General features: G+C 35.4%; 1 protein-coding gene across 3 annotated transcripts; it reads right to left on the bottom strand.

Moving 5' to 3' along the window:
• Positions 1–258: 258 nt before the first annotated feature.
• On the bottom strand, positions 259–7,751 carry LOC137810699 (disease resistance protein RPV1-like). Of its 3 annotated transcripts, none has more exons than XM_068612099.1 (5): positions 7,029–7,751; positions 5,685–6,795; positions 2,818–3,237; positions 1,006–2,616; positions 259–928 (listed from the first exon to the last, which is right to left on the bottom strand). In XM_068612099.1, exons 1-5 carry the CDS (start codon positions 7,616–7,618, stop codon positions 419–421), a joined length of 4,242 nt encoding a protein of 1,413 aa, XP_068468200.1. In that variant the 5' UTR covers positions 7,619–7,751; the 3' UTR covers positions 259–418. The 3 variants fall into 3 exon arrangements, with proteins under 3 accessions (XP_068468200.1, XP_068468201.1, XP_068468202.1); XM_068612100.1 differs by having other exon boundaries at positions 259–884; XM_068612101.1 differs by having other exon boundaries at positions 6,983–7,568.
• Positions 7,752–19,587: the final 11,836 nt, after the last annotated feature.

Below are 19,587 nucleotides of genomic sequence, written 5' to 3'. Positions count from 1 at the left end.
CGAGAAAAATCAACACAAAGTCAAAAATTAAAAATCAAAATTATATTTTCCACAAACCAAATTTCAATCATCATTTGAACAATTTTTTTTCGCTATCATTGAAGAAAATACTCTTAGAATTCAACTTCTCGGAAACCAAATTTTAAGAGATTTTTTTTCCGCAAATGAAAACTAAAAGTAAGAATTCGATTTTCTGAAAACTTTCTCAGCATGTCCCAAATCTGTGCTATTGAGAAAAAATTAAAAAAAAAAAATGACTTAGACCAAAACTGTAATAATTTTTTGTATTCATTTAGATAATATACTTGCGAAATTCCAACATAGTCATGCAAAAACAGAGAATTGCAAAACCAGAGAATGACACCCTTTCACCCAGTCAAAAAGATATTACATGGCACGATAGTCTCCACCGCTTTATTCACACATCAGCAAAGTTGAAGAACTTGGCTAATTTTTGTGAAACAGAGTACTGAGTTTCATCTAGTGATTCTTCATCTCCTTCATAATCATCATCACCACAAAAAACTAAAAGAATTCTGCAGTTATTCACCTCCATCCCCTCAATACGAGGAGGGTTTCGCCTTTGCAAATGCAAGCTATACCTATCTTTTAACTCAAACAATAATGGTGTCCTGCCTCCAAATCTGCGCAAAAATATGTGCTCTTCATTCCTCCTAGGTGCTCCTAGCAGCCGAAACGTTGTTCTAAATACTTCACTCGTCAAATTAAGGATTTTTCCTTGAACATCCTCTAACTGTAGTCCTTCCCTTTGATTTTCAGGTACATTCTTGAAAGAGAGAACACCAAAACAAATAATACCTTTAAGCTCACTGTTCCTTCTCTTGGAAAACACAACTGGTTCTTCTGTAAACCAATCCGGGACCCTGCTTCCAGGCATAATCAAAATCTCTAACTTTTTAAGTAGAACCTGGGACAAAACCTCTAATTTATAAGTCAGAGATTATTGGAATTTTGGGGTGTGGAGGAAACAAAGAAATGACAAACCTTGGAAAATCTTCTTTTTACGGCAAGGGAGCATCCAATGCAACCACTCATGTACAACCTTCTTAAGGACTTCAAATGTTCAAGACCTGGGACATCCACCACCTTTTCACAATTTGTTAGGTTGAACTCCTCCAAGCGCTCCAAGTTTGAAATATCCTCTATGTACTGCAATGCTGCACAGTTTTCAAGATTAAGCACTTCTAGGCTAGAGGGAAGAGGAGGCAGAAACATGAGCTCCCTGCAATCTGACAATAAAAGCTTTTTCAGATAGGAGAGTTCCATCATGCTGGCTGGAAGACTGCAAATATTGTTGTGACCTAAGCTTAAAGTTTCTAGTGATGATAGCTTTTCAAACTCATCCGGAATTTTTCCATATATTCCCCATCCATGAACATTTAGCTTTTCCAGCAAGGTTAGACTGCAAAAAGAAGTTAATATTGCCTCTGAATTAGGTTCTCCTTGTATTATCATCCCGGTGGACACGTTGTTTCCAGCCCCATTAAGATAGAGCCTTCTTTCCATGTTTAGTTCTTCCAGGTTTCTAAGCATCCCAAAGCTATCTGGTAGTCGTGTAACTGCTGTTTCCTTCATCATTAAGCATCTCAAAGACTTCAAATTTCCAACGGAGTCTGGAAGTCTTTGGAGCTGTTTGCACCAGTCTAACCTCAACCGAATAAGATTTTCCAACATCCCTATTGATTCTGGCAATTCAGTAATGTTTGCCTCATGCATGTCCAAACTGGTAAGAGCTGTCAGGCAGCCAAATGATACTGGTAGAAACCTCAGATGCTGAAATTTTCTCATCTCCAGCTTTTCTAGCATTTTCATGCCCACAAATATTTCATCTGGAAAATTGGTAACTTTTGTGCCATTCAAATTAAGTTCAACAATTGAAACTAATGCTTCCATTGAGACAGGAAAGTTGTCAAGAGAAGTACAGTCTCCAACATTCAGCTTCCTTAAATATGACAAAGAACCAATAGAAGCTGGCAATTCTTTGATTCCACTGCCGTTCAAAAACAATTGAGTCAATGAAATTAGTTTCCCAGCAGAGTTAGGAATCACTGAGAGTGACTTACACCCCATCAAACTAAGCATCTCAAGTTTTTCCAAAGAACCAACTGAATCTGGCAATTCCTCCAATGCTGTATGGTCGAGTGACAATTCCTGCAGGGAGCAGAGTTTCCCAGTGCAGGTAGGTAACCTCTTCAGAAAGTGGCATCCATTTGCACTCAGCTTTTCAAGTTTTGTGAGATGGAGGATGGACTCAGGAAGCTCAGATATAGAAGTTCTATCAAGAAGTAGCCGTCTTAATGAAACCATGCAGCTCAAGTCTCTTGGTAATGCTTTCAATTTCCTGCAGTCGGAAAGAATAAGGTCCTCGAGATGTTTCAGCCCAGTGACATCACCAGGTAGTTGGATAAGGTTATGGCAGAGGTGCAAGTTCAGGTGAACTAAGGAATTTAGATTCCCTAATGTTTCATGAATCCTAGTTAAATGAGAACACTGTTCCAAAATTAGTTTTTTGAGAGATACATAGCCAGTTAAATCAGGAGTTGCTATCAAATGGTGGCAATTGGAGAGGTTTAAAACCATCAAGTGCTCAGCGACCTGCGAAATAAATATTATTAAGAAGTGAACTATTTATAAGTTTGAGATTTGTACACACACTTATATTATACGGATCTCCAACAAATATCATCATTCAGAAAAAATATGTGTAAAACACACAGTTCTAGTTCTAGAACTCATTGATGACACTTTATTTTTTCAAAATAGTGAGTTCATTAGGTAATAATTAAGAAAGCAAACCTTGTTACTGCGTCCCTTCCACAAGGTTTCAATCTGACTTTCAGAAAGATCCATGACTGCAAGTTCCATAGGATTATAGCTTGAAGGCATATACCTTAATGGACACTGTTTCCATTGTAACCACTTGAGTCTTGGAGGAAGACATCTAAATTGTCCTTCCAATCTGGAATAATTAATCTGAAGCATTCTTAAGGAAACCATTGGTTGAAAGTGCTTGGGCTGAAGGATAACCTCTTTTGCTTTCTCTTTTCTATCCTCTACATACTTTTTATACCTCTCTTTAATATATTCTAATGCAGATTTGCAACTGGGCTTAAGTCGAAAATTTTCCCAAGTAATTTCGTCTGCTGATCGATTTCTGGGAGTGGACATTCTTCTCTTCACACAATCTAGGACAATTCCTTGAACATTTCTCGTTCCCTGGACGTACCGTTCTTTGTTAAAATTGTCAAGAAGTGAAATGCACAATGTATAATGAATTTAATTAGAATATGGAATTCTAAAAATTGGTTGATTTTACTCTGATAAAATGTATGAAGGTTCCTCCATGGAAGGGGAAATCACCTAGTTTTATTATCTGCAATGGAAGAATAACTTCACACCAAATTCTGTTTTTGACTTTGTCAAGGCTCACGGGATGGAATTTCTACACCACTACTATTACTGCAATCCTATGCAAGGCGCACGCTTTGGAATTCCATTTTGATTCTCAAACGCTTTTATGAAGCATTCTATGAACATGAACTGATATGATTAGATGATTATAAGTGCTGATATACTTTGTTATGAAGGAAGTATTGATGGTAGGACCATATACAAGTCTGAGATGGATCTCAAGATAATTAAAGAAAAACCATACATGAGAGCTTCTGGAAATGATATTTTATAATCGCTAAAAAAAGTAAAAGAAAATTCCAAAATTTCTACCTTTGAATTCAGAGTGAGGATCCACAATTATGATGTTACTGAATAATTAATTATCAGAAAACAAGTTCTTTATGTTAGTATTAAACTCAAAGCCGTTATCGGTTTTATTTTGAAATTTGAATAGTCAATAATTATTACCTTTAATTCTAGTTTTGAATGTTATTTATACTATGATTTAAATGTAATTTATAGTATAGATTTTATAAGAGAGAAGGTAGAATTTGAAAAGTCTATTGTAAGAATATTTAGAGGTTTGTATTCTCATTTGAAAAATGAAATAAAAATTATATTCTCTATTCACAAATTGTCCCTACCTCGATTAACAGAGATGACCAACTATGACAATTGGAGCATCCAAATAAAAGCCCTTCCAGAATCTTAAGATTTTTGGGAGGTGGTTCAAGAAAGTTTAGAAGAACCAGAAAATACCACTCATTACTCGGCGACCCAAATTAAAGTATTGAAAGAGACACTATTGAAAGATAAGACAACTTTGTACAGGTTGTGTAAAGCTGTTGATGAGGCAATTTTTGAGACAAGTATGAGACATCTTGGAAAATATGTTCAAAAGTGCACTTCGAGTTAAATAAATGCATTTTCAAACTCTACAAGGTGAGTTGGAGGCAATGAAGATGAATGATTCAGAAGATGTATCTAGTTACATCACTTGTGTGCAAACAGTAGCCAATCAACTTAAACAAAATGGAGAAACTACTCTCACGGATGCAAGGGTTGTGGAGAAAATTCTACGGTCATTGATAGATGAATTTGAAAATGTGCAATCGAGGAGTCAAGAAACATGGAAGAGATGACCATTGATGATCTCGCAGGTTCTCTTGAAGCACATGAACAACGATAGAAGAAAAAGAAACTAAGAAGTCTTGGAGGAAACCTTACAAACAAATATTACCATCAAGGAAGACAAGAGGATGTACGCTCAACATAACTGAGGAAAAGGACATGGACATGGAGGTCGTGGTCATGGAAACAACAATAAAGAGAGGTTACAAATGAACCAACAAAATTGGTGTGGACGAGGTCGTGCTCGTGGTGGTCGTTCACATCGTTCAAATATTGAATGTTACAATTGCGAAAAATATGGACATTATACAAATGAGTGTTATGCCAAGAAAATAGTGGAAGAAAGTGCACATTTTGTGGAGGAAGATGAGACAAAAGATGAAGGAATTCTCATGATGGTCAATGAAGACATCACTCTGGATAGTGACATGATATGGTATCTAAACATTGGTGCTAGTAATCACATGTGTGGGCACAAACATCTCTTTCTTGATATACAAGAGATAGAAGATGGACATGTGTCTTTTGGAGACTCAACAGAGGTTCCCATCAAAGGTCTGAGAAAAATATGTTTTTCTTAAAAGGGTGGAAAACAAGGTACAATGGAGGATGTTTATTATGTACCTAACTTGAAGAGTAATATTCTCAGTATGAGGCAATTATTGGAGAAAGGTTATTCTATTTTCATGAAAGACCAAATTTTGCACTTGAAGGACAAAAATGGATGAGTTCTTGCAAATATGGAGATGACGAAGAATCAAATGTTCAAACTCAACTTAAAGAGTACATTGCCAGAGAAGTCCTTTTGTGATGAAAAAAAATTGAGCTTGAAGGGTTTAAGGGAAAAATGTAGCTTGGAAGAATTGTGCAATTTATTGACTAGTGAAAAACATATTCTTCTAAATGAAAGGAGTGTCATGATATCTCAATTGAAAGAAGGTTTACAAAATTGGAAGAAAAATATGTTAATATGGAGAAAGATAAAGAAAGTAGAGTCAATCAAGTAGAAGAACTCCATTTGTTATGTTTTACTTTTTAGAGAACTAATTTATAGATTTGATTAAACTTTTCTTCTTTACGTTTTGATACTTCTAGTTTTTATATGAGATTATCAAAAGAAACGATGCTACAATATTTACCTTCATATTCTTCAAGACAGTCAAGATTTCATGACGATCCCAGAGCCTGCTTCGAAGACCAGGATCTGTAAGGCTTTCACTGTGAACAATTTGCCTTCCCATGTCTCTAAGTTGATCATGCATCCACAATTTTCCATCTCTAATCTTAATTAGACATCTTGCAGTGAGCACAGCTACTGCTATCTCTCCTCTAAAATCACATCCATTCAATATGTCAACCACATCATCTCTCTTCATTTCCATTTGCACAAACAAACAAGCAATGTCAAGGAATATACACTGTTCTTCTTCATCCAACGCATCAAAACTTATTTTCAGTACATCTTGAAGACATGCAGGACGAATCTGCTTCAGCTTCTCCAAAGCATCTTTCCATTCCCTCGTGCTCCTCTTGTCAAACAGAAAAGAGCCAAAAACTTCCAAAGCCAAAGGCAACCCTCCTGTCTTCTCCACAATTTGCTTTGAAAGATCCAAAAATCCCTCTGCAGGTTCCTTTCTTCTGATTGCATGGAAGCAAAACAGTTCCATTCCTTGAGAGAATTCCAATTCCTTCACCTCATAATGCACATCAACATAACTCTCTGTCAAAATTTCTTTATCCCTTGTGGTTATCACAACACGGCTTCCCTTGTAAAACCATTCCCTCTTACCCATCAAAAACTTAAGCTGCTCCACATCATCAACATCATCTAGGATCAACAAAACTCGTTTCTCTTGCACTAATTCTCTTATAGCAGAAATGCCATCGCTAATATCGTTGATTAGATCCTCTTTTCTTCCACTAAGATCACCACGGATTTTGTTTTGAAGAGAAACCAAACCATTGTGTTTGGAGACTTGTGATCTAACATTTGGAATGAAACTGCGTCGCTCAAAATTATGAACAACAAGGTTATTGAAGAGGCTCTTGGCTAGAGTTGTCTTACCAACTCCACCCATTCCATACAACCCCAAAATCCTTACGTCGTTGGATTTTAACTCTAAAACTTTTTTCAACACTTCAACTCTATCATCCAGACCTACTGTGTATGGAGCCACTGTCAGTGGTGTGTTCCTCAGCTGCTTCATAAGCGTTTGCACCAAAATCTGAATGAGTTTATCACTCTTGTCCCTGTCACCAAGAAAGAAATTTGAAAAGAAAATGAATGAACCACATTGTTCAAAACCATCACACGCTGCTGAAAAACAAAACAAAGGCAATAAAAAGACAACATAGTTCACAGACACGGAACATGTGTATGTTTGGTTTGAGATTGTAATGTAGTTCTATAAAAAATAGGATATGAATATATCATTACCGTTAATGAAGTAAAAGCAATTAACAAAGCACCATGGTGCATGCACCTTTTCTCATCCAAAACAAAACCAGCGAGTCCACCCACTTTCTTCATCGCATCCCTCCACTGCTCAACCCTCTCTTTCGGAAACTTCTCTGCATGCCGCACGAAGCACTCCTGGAAGGGACCCTCTTGCTTTCGCACGTGCGAAGGATCCACCCAGTAGAAAACCGGGAGGATCAGCCTCCCACTCTCGCAAATCTTCGAGAGCTCTTCCAGGCACCAGTGCGAGGATGCGTAATCGGGAGAGATAACGATGACGGCGGCGGCAGAGTCTTCCACGGCTTCTAGAAGCTTCTTCTGGATCTCATCGTCGCGCTCCAACCCATCGTCGTTTCGGAAGACGCGAACGCCGCGGCTGTGGAGCGCGTGGTAGAGGCCCATGGTGAAGGCGTGACCCGTGTCGGTGGCCCGGAAGCTGAGAAAGACGTCCCAGCGGAGCCGGAAAGAGGAGATGGTGACGTCAGTCTCCGAAGGCATTGGATCCCGTGGTTGAAGTAAAGTGAGGTTTGGTGAGTTGAGTGTATGGTGGAAAATGAAGAGGGGTGAAGGACGAAGGTGGGTCCTGCATGCACATGCATCACCAAAATTTACCATAATCACTCCAACTGCACGCTTTCACTCAGAAGACTTCCATTTCAGATAAAATATTACACTCAAATTGTTTAGAGCTTTCATTCTTAAATTTTTAGGCAAAAGTCGTGCGAGCATTGATGTCACTGCAATCCATAGAAAAAATCAAATAACACAAGCTGAATTATTCAATATAAATGACGACTTCAAACACATAGAAGAAGTTCCTATGACGCCATCACGATTTCAAACCATGAAAGTCGCAGGGTATGCTAATGAATGACTTCTTCAAGGATTATTGTTTTCCTGATGTGAAGCCATTTACTTACATGGCAACTCCTGTGTAATTATGAACTCAGCGTTTTAATACTTAATTAAAGTCTTGTTTTTAACCAAAGTCACGAGAACTCATAATGATTTAGTGTAACTTTTAATTTGAAATAACAGTGTCTTGGTAGATGACAACCTCAAAAAGAGTGAATTCGTGTTGCGAATTTCTGTAAAAAAAAATAAAAATTACGAAGTTAGACAAAGAAAAATTAGAAATAATTTAAAATTATTATTCTAAAATTTTAAGATTAAGTATAAATAATAAAGATGAGAATATTAATTTTATAATTTAGGTTTATTACATTATCAATTTAATTTATTATCAATTTGCTTTTAAGATTAGGAAGTGAAATATGTAGATGGATAATGGTTCCTAAACCAAATCTCAAACTAACAAGTATTTAACATACATCACTTTTTTCCAATTGAACAAAAAATAAATACATCACTTTTTTCCAATTGAACAAAAAATTCTTTAACTTGCTTTCTTTTCAATTCTTGCACTTATAATCAACAAACTTCCAATAAACTTTATTATTTTTGTTTTCTATTTAGTAAATCTTATACTTATAATTGAATTGTTCCTTTTGTGTTCGATATCTTTCCTTAGAGACAAATTATTACTTCTGACGTGGTACACTTGTCGTTGTCGTTAAAGAGTCATCAGTCGGCTTTGCTCAACTTAAACTCGAACAAATAAGGCTCGATCAAGCTTGACAAACTCAGCTCAACCTAAGCTCGAGCTGACTCAGCTCGACTTGGACTCAACCTGACCTAGTCTTGATAGGTTAGGCTCGACTTGGTCTTGATAAGACTAAGACTCACCTAGGCTTTGCCCAACTCTACTGAACATGGATCGACTCGACTCGGATGAACATGGACCTGCCTCAACTTGAGTGATTGTGGGCTTGCCCTGACTTGCCTCAACCTGGGCCTAGGTCAATTTATCTCAAACTTGGTTTGGGTTGACTCATATTGCTCGGGTTGAGTCAACTCATTTGGGGCGACTTGACTCACCCAAGTCGACTCAACTCGCCTGGGCCGACTTGACTTATCCGGACTAACTCAGCTTGTCCGGACAAGCTCGAATGGAGCTGGGTATGGGTAGACTCGGCTTGACCTAGCTTGACCTAGTCTTTATTGGCTAGACACGACCTAGTCTTGATAAATTTAGGACCAACCTAAATCTAGCCTAACTTAGTTAAACGAGTGTCATCTCCAACTCTGATGAATGTGGACTCACCCTAACTCAACTAAATGCGGGCTTGCTCCAACTCGACTCGGCCTATCGACCTTGACCTGAGCCAACTCAAATCGATCGGGGTCGAGTCAACTCGTCTCTACCTAGGCTTGGCCAGACTCAACTCGGTTGAATGTGGGTTTACCCAACTAGGATGAACGTGTACTTGTCCCGCAATATTAAATATGGGTTTGTCTTGACTTGGCTTGATTAGGGCCTGGACCGACTTGACTCAACCAGGGCCAAACTAACTCGCCTCGAATTAGGCCAAGACCAAATCAACTCGATATGGGCTCAAGCTAAATAATCTAGGCTCAAGCTAAATCAACTCGACTTGAGCTTAGGCTGAATCAACTTGACCTTGGTCCAACCTTACTCAGCTTCGGGTTAACTCAACTCCACCTCGGCACAAGTCAACATGGCTTGACCTAGGCCTGAGTTGACTCAACTTGACCTAGTCTCGGTCCTACTCGGCTCAACTTGGGCCAAACTGACTCAACTCGACTTGGGCCCAAACCGACTCGACTCAACCTTGACTCGGGTCAAATTTTCTTGACTCAAACCCAAGCTGACTCTGACATGAACTTACTCAACTTGATCTTGTATGAGCGTAACTCGATGCTATCTTACTTGAGTTTGGCCCAATCTAACATTTCATAATTTGAAAGTAATCTTGTTTAACATGAATTGAAAAAAATGTGTTGTGAATATAAAATGTAAAAATATGGAAGAACTTTGTCAAAAAATAACATCAATCAAGATCTACTACAAAAGATTGTCACGATTAATATTTTTAAATCTTTACAATTATTTGATATTTAAATAATTTTTTTAATATGATGGTAACTAAAATACTTTCTCTAAACAAGTAAATTAAAATTCACTAAGTTTGAATTTCCTTTTTCAAATAAAAAATTTGAAAAATGAAATAATTTTAAATGAGATCAATTCAAATTCAATATATTTGAATGCCTTAAAAATTATGAAATTCCTTATCCAAACACAAGATTAACCATTAACGAAGTTCAAACAAAGCTAACGAAATTAAATGTTTGTACTAAAAGTATGCCCTTTTTTTTATCGTACTAAAAATAAAATATGTCAATACTTGTTATACTGAATCGATTATCTACCTTGATGTTGTATTTGGATTGGGCATTGGGTAATTCATTGTTTTGAGAATTACAAATGCTTAATGACAAAATATGTTGTTTAAAGTTATTCATTGTGATTTCGCCCAGTGTGGATTGAGTTACGTTGAGCGACAATTGGACCGAGAGGTAGTCCTAGTTGTTGAGCTCAACATGCAATGTCCTGCGTTTGGCACTGGTTTTGTTGACATGGAAACATAGACTTGTTTATCCCTTCTTCAAGTGAAAGAGAGTTTTTTTTTTGGAAGAAAAAAGACACATTTTGGAGATAGAGAGCTTTGTTAAGGTTTGGGAGTCTTCCTTTCTTCTCTTTCGTTTTCCATCATCTTCCATTGTTCATCTTTGACTTTTGGGTTCTTCGTGACAATGAAGAGTTAAACCCATTTGTTAGGGTTAGATGTTACCAACTAATCTCTCATGTAATTGGTATTGTTTATTTTGATATATGTCTTTCCATTCAATTTTAGTATTTTGTTTCTATGCTTAATGCTTGTTCTGGTTTGATCATCCATAGTTTGATATTATATTCTTTAGGTATTGGAAATCTTTTGTAATCTAAAAATGAATCAAAATACCTAATGAAGCTTGTATCTAGGAATGAAACTTGACTCATTAGTTGTCTTAAACCCTTGTGGTGAAAATAAGTTTGCTTATTAAGTACTGAAGGAATTGACCCTTAATAGGGAAACTCAGGCTCATTCTACTAAGAAATTAGGGTTTGAGTATACTTGTGGGTTGACTTTAATATTAAATTGGAAAGAAGTTGAATGGTAAGATGCATGAGAGTGAGGTTTGGTGAATTCTACCCCTAACAATAACATAGCCTATCATTTCTAATATATTATGCATTATAAGTGTTTGAGAAAATCCCAAAAAGAGTTTTAATTTTTTTTGCACAATTTTAGTTTCTTGAATACCTACACAATTTATGGAAATATTCTTTTTGTCCAATTTAGTTATCAATTGAAATTATTGTCCTATATTGCACAAGTTACTACTTGTTACTGTGCGATGGGTACACGTGCCATTGAGCGAATTGTGATAACAACCCTCCCAACAAAGGTTTGAGCATTAATTAGTTCCTGGACATTCCAAAACATATTCAAGAAAGTATTGTTTTCACTTAAACAATTATTCTCTAATTGACTTGACATAGTAAGTTTCACCCTCTTCTCCTTTCCATTGCCAATTGTCTTTAATATCTCTTTGTAATTCAATTGTGTTAATTTCTTCTGGTAATTGTATTATTTGTTCTCTCTCCCATTCAAACATCTTCCTTGTCCAGTCTAAGTTTCACTCACATCCATTTTCCGTCAAGCTTCCTACTTGCCCTATTATTTTTCTTTCACTATTTGAAATAAAAAACAACTTATGAAATAAGTGTTTAAGGTCCCCTCGCCTAACCATTTGTCCTCCTAGAATTTAATCGTATTCCCTGACCCAACTTTTCATACAATCTGGTCATGAAACCAACTTTTAGTGTCATCTTCCCCACAAACTTTACATGTCCCTCCACCACTAAGACTGAGACTTAACTGCACAATGTTGATTTTGGTCAATTGGGTTACCATATCTAGACAAGAGAATATTTCTCCATTTTCATGTGGACTTGACCCTCATTCTCCATTTTCACTTTGCAAGAAGGGCTGGGTTAAACCTACTCAAACCCCTGATACTTAACCCTCCCTCATGTTTAGGCATACACAAGATTTCCCATCTAATCAAGCTATCTTTCTACTTTCACTCTCCCAGTCCCACAAAAAGTTTCTTTGTAATAATTTGACAAACAAATATTGGAGATTTAAATAAAAATAACAAAGAGGTAAGATAGTGAAAATAGATTTTATCAGGCATACTCTAAAGACGTTTTGGTGGTTAGTTTCGCAACAAAGCAATGTATCATCAACAAATTGTAATAAATTGACTTCAACTTGATGTTTACCTATTTTTACTCCTTGTAATAAATTTTGATTTGTTGCTTGTCAGACAAGCCTTGTCAATCCTTCAACAACTACTAGAAAATGGAAATGTGTTGGATCTCCTTGTCTCAACCCTGTAATATGTTTGAACTCTGTAGTGGGACTTCCATTATCCCAAAGATGATTCCATGCAATCCTTTATTCAACTAACTCATTCTCATTAAAATCTAATCTATTCAGCATATAATACATGAATTACCATCTTGATTGAGTCATACACCTTTTCATATATCAGTTGTTAAGCATCTACATCCTTTAACTTTGAACAAATCGGTATTAACTTTTTCAATAACGGCATGGATTTTAATCAAGTGTAATTCATAACATTTTGTAACGTTAATATTAAGATAAAAATATTTTTTTTTATCTACAAAACTCAAAAAATTCATTTTAATATTTACAAAAGTACGGTGCTAGTTCTCATATGGATTACACCTAATTATCAATAATAATTAAGTTAATCTTTTCGATAAAAAACAGTTAGTAAATTATTAAGATTAACATTTATTATGATTTATTAATTAGTTAATTAATAATGTTGATATAACGGCTTAGATAAGGAAGGTGAAGCTTTGTATAATGAAAGAAGCTTGCAAGAGAATGATGTTCCCAAGTGCCACTTTTAGTACTGTGGGCATATTTGGGTGATGGGTGATTATGGATTGAGTGCATTCTTTTTGTACCCAAAATTATTTTGGAGTTCCTTATGACCCTTGTTTTTGTGACACATGTCACACTTATTCGCAGAGCAAACATCTAACTGTAGGGGAGTTTAACAAAGTTTTAGTGTACGAATCCATAAAAGAAGAACACACTCATGCAAGCTAAAATATGTTGCCTCCTCATGCTATATTGGGTTGCATTAATATTATCACCCTTGAGTTTTTTTTTTTTTTTTAAAGTTGTTAAACACTCTTCTCCATTATCCCTGCCCTATTCCAAAAGCAAAGAGATCTTGCCATATAACTTTAGAGTTATGATATATTGAGACCGTATGCACACATTTGACATTACAAACGTAGCAATGATGTAACAGAGTGATATTGTGTTTGGTGAGGTGATAAGTTCAAAATAGAATAGTATCGCGAATGAGCAGTGAGGCGCGAACTTTAAAATAGGGTAAAAAATAATATATTACACCGGTTCTTAGTAACAACCAGTGTAATATATATATTTTTTTACTCAGAATGACTCATATTACACCGATTAAACCGTGTAATATATGACCCATATTCAAAAACTTTTTAAATATTTTCATGAAGAGTGAGTGATCATACACACATAAGTAACCACTTATAGGCACACAGGTAATCAGTTTTGTGTGTGTCAGTACATGTGGAGGAACCTGTGATTGGGTGACCAGTTCTCGTAAGGTGGGTAACCGGTTCTGGTAGGGTAGGTGTCGAGTTCTGCCATTGGAGTAATATATGACCCATATTACACTAGTTAAGCTGTCTAACTGATGTAATATATCACCCATATTAAAAAAAAAGTTTTTTTTTCATGAAGAGTGGGTGGCCATAAATGTTACATAAGTAATCACTTACAGGCACACGAGTAACCAGTTTTGCGTGTGCCAGTACATGTGGAGGAACACCCATATTACACCGGTTAAGTCATCAAACCAGTGTAATATATGGTCTATATTACACGGTTAAGCCATCTAACCGGTGTAATATATGGCCCAATGACGTTGAACACTTGAACAACAAACAATGAAGCAACGACGACCGCACAAGAAAGACGTTTATGATTTGTGTTTCGATTTTTCTACTGCTTGGTCCATGCTTCTCAGTGCTTCTTTCTCCCTCCCTCCGACGAGGTCGTTGCTTCTTTCTCCCTTTTGTTCGAAAGTCTTTCGCTTTCGCTTCCGCACCCGCACTCAAACGTTAAATCCTTACACTCTTACAAAATTGTCACATCACTCGCATCATAATTACAAAAAACCTCACTGCCACATTCTTACCCAATGTCACGTCTGCGTTAGTGGACAGAGGGTGTTAACTAAACAATAACTTTATGTCTAATTAACACCATGTAGATAAAAGTAAGTACATTAAATGTTTGAAAAAAAAATCAAAGTCTAGAGTGAAAATAAATCATCAAATTCTTTTATTAATGTTTAGTTTATTACAATGTATGATGTATAAAGTCATTGATGAGCAGAAAATGAAAGTATGAAGCTGAATAATTAATTTTTGTTTCATTCGTCGAATCCAACCTTGGAAATGAAAGCAATGGTTTATGAGTTGAGCGCAGTCACGATCTAGCCATAGATGCAAAAAGATTAGCCTTTTCATAACAAATCCACTAAGATACGGAAAATCCAGTAATGTAGAGATCATCTTTGGCTTCCACTGTCTCACTATGTTTGCCAGACTTGCATTACATATCTTCCATTACCCACTTCCACCATATATTCTCTTCATCATCACTTTCTTCAACTCTTTGATTTGATTTTGGTGCTAACATCGTATTGTTATAGATTCATTGCCCAATAGCTAACTATACTCTATTTAAACATCAAAACTTGTACAAAACCATTATTTTGTTACATGCATCATTTTACAAATCTTTTGCTTTTTTTTAATCAGCAACAGCAAAAACAACAGTAAAAAGACATGAGAAAAACAATGAAACCAAGTATGCCACGTTCCAAAAAAGCACACTCTGATAATACTTCCCATCTCTTCCATAACAGATGCAGAAAATATACTATTCACCTTAAGAAACTAGATTGCAGAGTTCCAGCTATTGGACACAATTGTAAAATATAGCAGCAATACACAATTCTGATATTTGAGTTGACGGCAATTCTAGCTAGCAGCACTCTATTTTTACAAATCTTTTGTAATGAAGACTAATAACTAATGTATTTTCATGCATCTTTTCAGCATCACATAATACTATTAATTCCTCAAAAATGGGTATCTGCTTTCAACTTAAAAGAGATGATACTAACAGAAACGTGCATCAAGTCACGGAAGAATATTAGTTTATAAACAAGTAAATTTTTTTAGTTTGCGTCTCGAATATGTAATTGTATTAAATATATTCAGAAGGCAGATTGTAATATATACAGTGGACGATATGTTCTTGAGGAAATCAACACATGATGATAGTTACAAACTCACAAAAATTACATAAAGGTGATTAATATCCACATACCTTAGGCTATTTGTGATGGAAAAAACACACGCGGAAACAACACACAATCACGAATCAACTGTAAAAAATAAACAACATAAAATTTAACATGGTTCGGTCGTCAATCTACAACCTAAGTCCACAAACAACTAATTAGGTTTTTATTCTGTTTGTTACAATTTTATTACAAGTACAAAGATTTCTTAAATAGAGATTATAGAGATAACACAATAATTAAACTCACTTAATAAAACATGGTGTCTAGTCAGCCCAATCCAATTGATCTGGCTTTAAACTCAACAATTTGATCGCATTAGACTTTAACCAGTAGCTATATATATATATATGAAAGGTAGGGGACAAGTGTAGCTTAGTTATATATAAACTAAAGAAAAAAAAGTGTTGTGAGTTGAAATTGAAATTGATATATGAAATAACCTAGTGACCTTGTTGGTTGTAGCCGCTACTGTAAGATACTGATAACACTCAAGATTCGTATAGACTGAATAAGGAAAATGCAGGATTTAGTCAATTCAAAAGTTCATTTGACTTGATTGGTGCTGAATTCAAAATGATCCTGTTCTCTAGAATCCCAATATTGTTTCAAAAATTTAGAGCTCATTTCATAAACAAACTTCTATATTTAATTTCCTCTGGCATGGAATAAGTTATAATTAAAATTAATTTGTACATTCATTTTATAGGTCAAACCTTAAAATATTGTACTTTATTTCAACTTATAAGTAAATTTTATAAAGGTTATGTAAATGAGTCACAAAGGAAATTGTGTTTCCAAATATGACTATTTTTTTTAATGAAGAATTCATGTTTTATATCATTAGTTAAATCAATTTTTGTTTGAATTAAAGTAGAACTAGTAGGTATTTTTTTTAATTAGAGTTAAGTCATGTTTGTAAGCGTAATTTTGATTTTTTTTTTCTATGATAATTTTTTAATTTAGATTGAAAGACGTGAAATCACACTCTATGTTGTGAGTAAGACATGAGTATCTTAAAGAAATACTTAAATTGGTAAAAGAAAGTGAATGATATGCACACATGTATTAAGTCTAAAAGTACAATTTAGAAAATTGTGAGTGTGGTGTTCAAAAGCTAGTAAATCTCCACATGAACAATCGACTATACAATCAATTAAATTATAGGTGATGTGATTTTCCTGAGTTTCAGGCTTTTAACATTCTTGTTCTCAGGATTAATAAAGTTTATGAACTTTTAGTTTCATGGTCTACATTTATATATAAACTCTGACTCTAATATCTATGACAACAATCAAAAGGATTAATTACTACTTCCATTTATAATTAAATAGATTAACCATTTTAAAATAACAATGTCTACCTATATAAAAAATAAGTTCAATTACAAATTTAGTTACACTAAAATTGCATTTACAAGACTTCACCTTAATTATAAATTTATTTCTAAGCACAACTGTTACGTTAATTAAAAAAAAGTAAATTAACTAACACAACTTCTACATCAAAATAAAAATAAAAAAGCAAATTCATGTTTGAAAACATAGGACTAGTTATTTTGGAAAATTATGTTTCCACACACATCTTACCTATTTACATATTTTTTTAAAAGCTACTCATATCAATAATTTAATACCTTGTCCACTCTTTATCTGTTATACAAAATCTTGTTTGACGTTTTTTTATCAGCAAAGAATAAATGAATTAAAGGAGACATTTCAGGAGTGTCTCAACCCTTATACAAGTAGTAATAAAACCTATCACCTAGCTTTCAATCCAAAACCATTACATACCACCAGAATTAACATATTAAAACCAGCAACAACTCTGCATCTACTACTGTGCCATAATCCTTACACAAAATAACAGAACAAACCCAAATGTTGTCCCTAAAAAAACTCCATGACACCCATACCTATGCTGCCCGGTTAACAATCAAGATAGGGTAACACAATATTGAAACTATTGTGCCACATTGCATAAGTATGCAGAATCCCTTTTCAAAATTGTGCAACAAACCAACTTTGCTCGTGGGTGATATTAAGGCATAATTGCCAACAACAATTTGTTCTACATACATACCTTCGCATAAAGTTCACTTACCACATACCTACTAGCCTTCATAGAAGTTGCATGATAACAACACTGATCTTGCAACATGTGGACATTCTTCCTTCCTCCAGAACATCCTCATCCTTCCACATAGAAGCCTAAAGGATGTTTATTCTTTCTGACTTCTCACCTACGAGTCATGCAATCTATTACTCCCTGCCTTCTGCCTTCCTCCGCCTAACCTCTTTCACTTTAGGCTCCACTGTGTCGAATAATGCATAGCAAATTCAGAATGCTTTTCTGTGCCTTGCATTCTGAAGCTCTGGTCTTCCTTCCTTTTTGACAAAGATCATTTCCTTTGTAGACAAATTTTTTATCCTTGCATCTACTTATTTTTATTGCTTCTTCCATCTTGCTTCTCGAGCCCATCCTTCCAATCCTTCACAACCTGCACATATGAAATAACATTTCCTAGCCTTTAACTAAGACAATGACATTTTGCTATGACTAGAAAACACAGCAAAGCATATAAGATAAATCGTCTAAAGAACAAACCATAGACCCTGCAAAATGTTCCTTCACTCCCTCTTTATTGCATATTGTTGCATCAACACTAAAATGGTAGATCTTCAATTTGGCTTCTCAAATGCAAGTCTGACATCCAACAATCTCTCCCTCTTTTCCATACAAGCCTAGTCGTCCACCTGCTTAGTCAAACCCTCATCACCTTTATGCTGTAATGAACCATCTGCATTACTCATGAACTGATATTCCTTGTTTGGTATGTATTTCCAACACATTTCCTTTAGTGGTCAACTTAGAGACTCAATTAAGAAATATTGAGATTTGAGAGAGCCGGGTCTTATCTTTTGCTTAATTGGGTAGAATACTCTCAAAAATTTATTAAAATGATTATAATATGTATTTAAAATGGTGTCCTATGCATAGTCTGAAAACATCTCGAAGATGTAAGGGAGATGTCACTTAAACATGAAATTTGTAGAGAATTTGTATGGAATATCGGACTAATATGAGAATTAATTGTGATATCCATGTTAATCTATGTTCACCATGATGACTCAACACATATCTATAAATAGGTTGACCAATGCCAAGATAATGTATGCATTTAATATTATTTATTATTCTTAATCAACAAATATCGAACTTGAGTGTCGAATAATCTTTTGCAAGTATCCTCCCTCTCTTGATTGAGGACCCAACGCCAAGAACTGTTAGGAGTCAACACTAAGAAGTCCGAAAAGTACATGCAACGACAAAGAAATAACCTTCTCAACCCATACAAGAACAATTGATGTTCATTGTGGGATCAAAAAGGACTTGGGATGATTTATTATAACTACAAGAAACATGACAAACAATCAAAGGACAACCGATTTAAGAGTAGCTTAAACTAACCAAATGGCCCTTCTCCTGGCTGTCGAGAGATGACCGAGATCAAGCAGAAAAATGCGGAGAAAATTTGCATCCTCAAATAAAAGATTGAAGAAATGAGGGGAAAGCTATCAAACAAAGTTCTTGCACCTCAGAGCCTTGAATATGAACAGGGTTCCCCGCCAAGAATGTACCACCACTAGTCTACCCATGAATAATGACCCCAACTACTAGGGGCTGAAATCCATAAGATCGATAGCTTTTGAACACCTTGGCACACACATCTAGAACATTGGGAAGGACCTACCGACACCCTTTTGTCGATGAAATTATGGAAGTCAACTATTACCCTCAAGCTGGAAAGGTTTGAACGTAGACCGATATAATGGGACAATCAACCTAAATGAACATGTTGATATCTACACCACCTGAGTTTGTATACCATGGACGACGTCGTTATGTGTTGATTTTTCTCTACCTCCTTTTGAAAGGAGGAGCTTTCACCTGGTTCACCCGACTTCCTCCCCACTTAATTTCTTGTTTCATTTGGTCATATTGAGTTTTCATAGAAATTTTTTTATCTTCAATTAATTGACGTTGAGATTGCAATGCACTTTGAAGTTGAATATTAGCCTCTTCTTGCTTTGGAATTATGCTAGTCAAATTTTGCACTTCTAACTTTAAATCCTTGACTTTGAACAAAT

The sequence above is a fragment of the Phaseolus vulgaris genome, chromosome 2, assembly GCF_000499845.2.
Source record: "Phaseolus vulgaris cultivar G19833 chromosome 2, P. vulgaris v2.0, whole genome shotgun sequence".
Classification (NCBI taxonomy): domain Eukaryota; kingdom Viridiplantae; phylum Streptophyta; class Magnoliopsida; order Fabales; family Fabaceae; genus Phaseolus; species Phaseolus vulgaris.
This window is presented reverse-complemented; position numbering and strand designations above follow the sequence as displayed.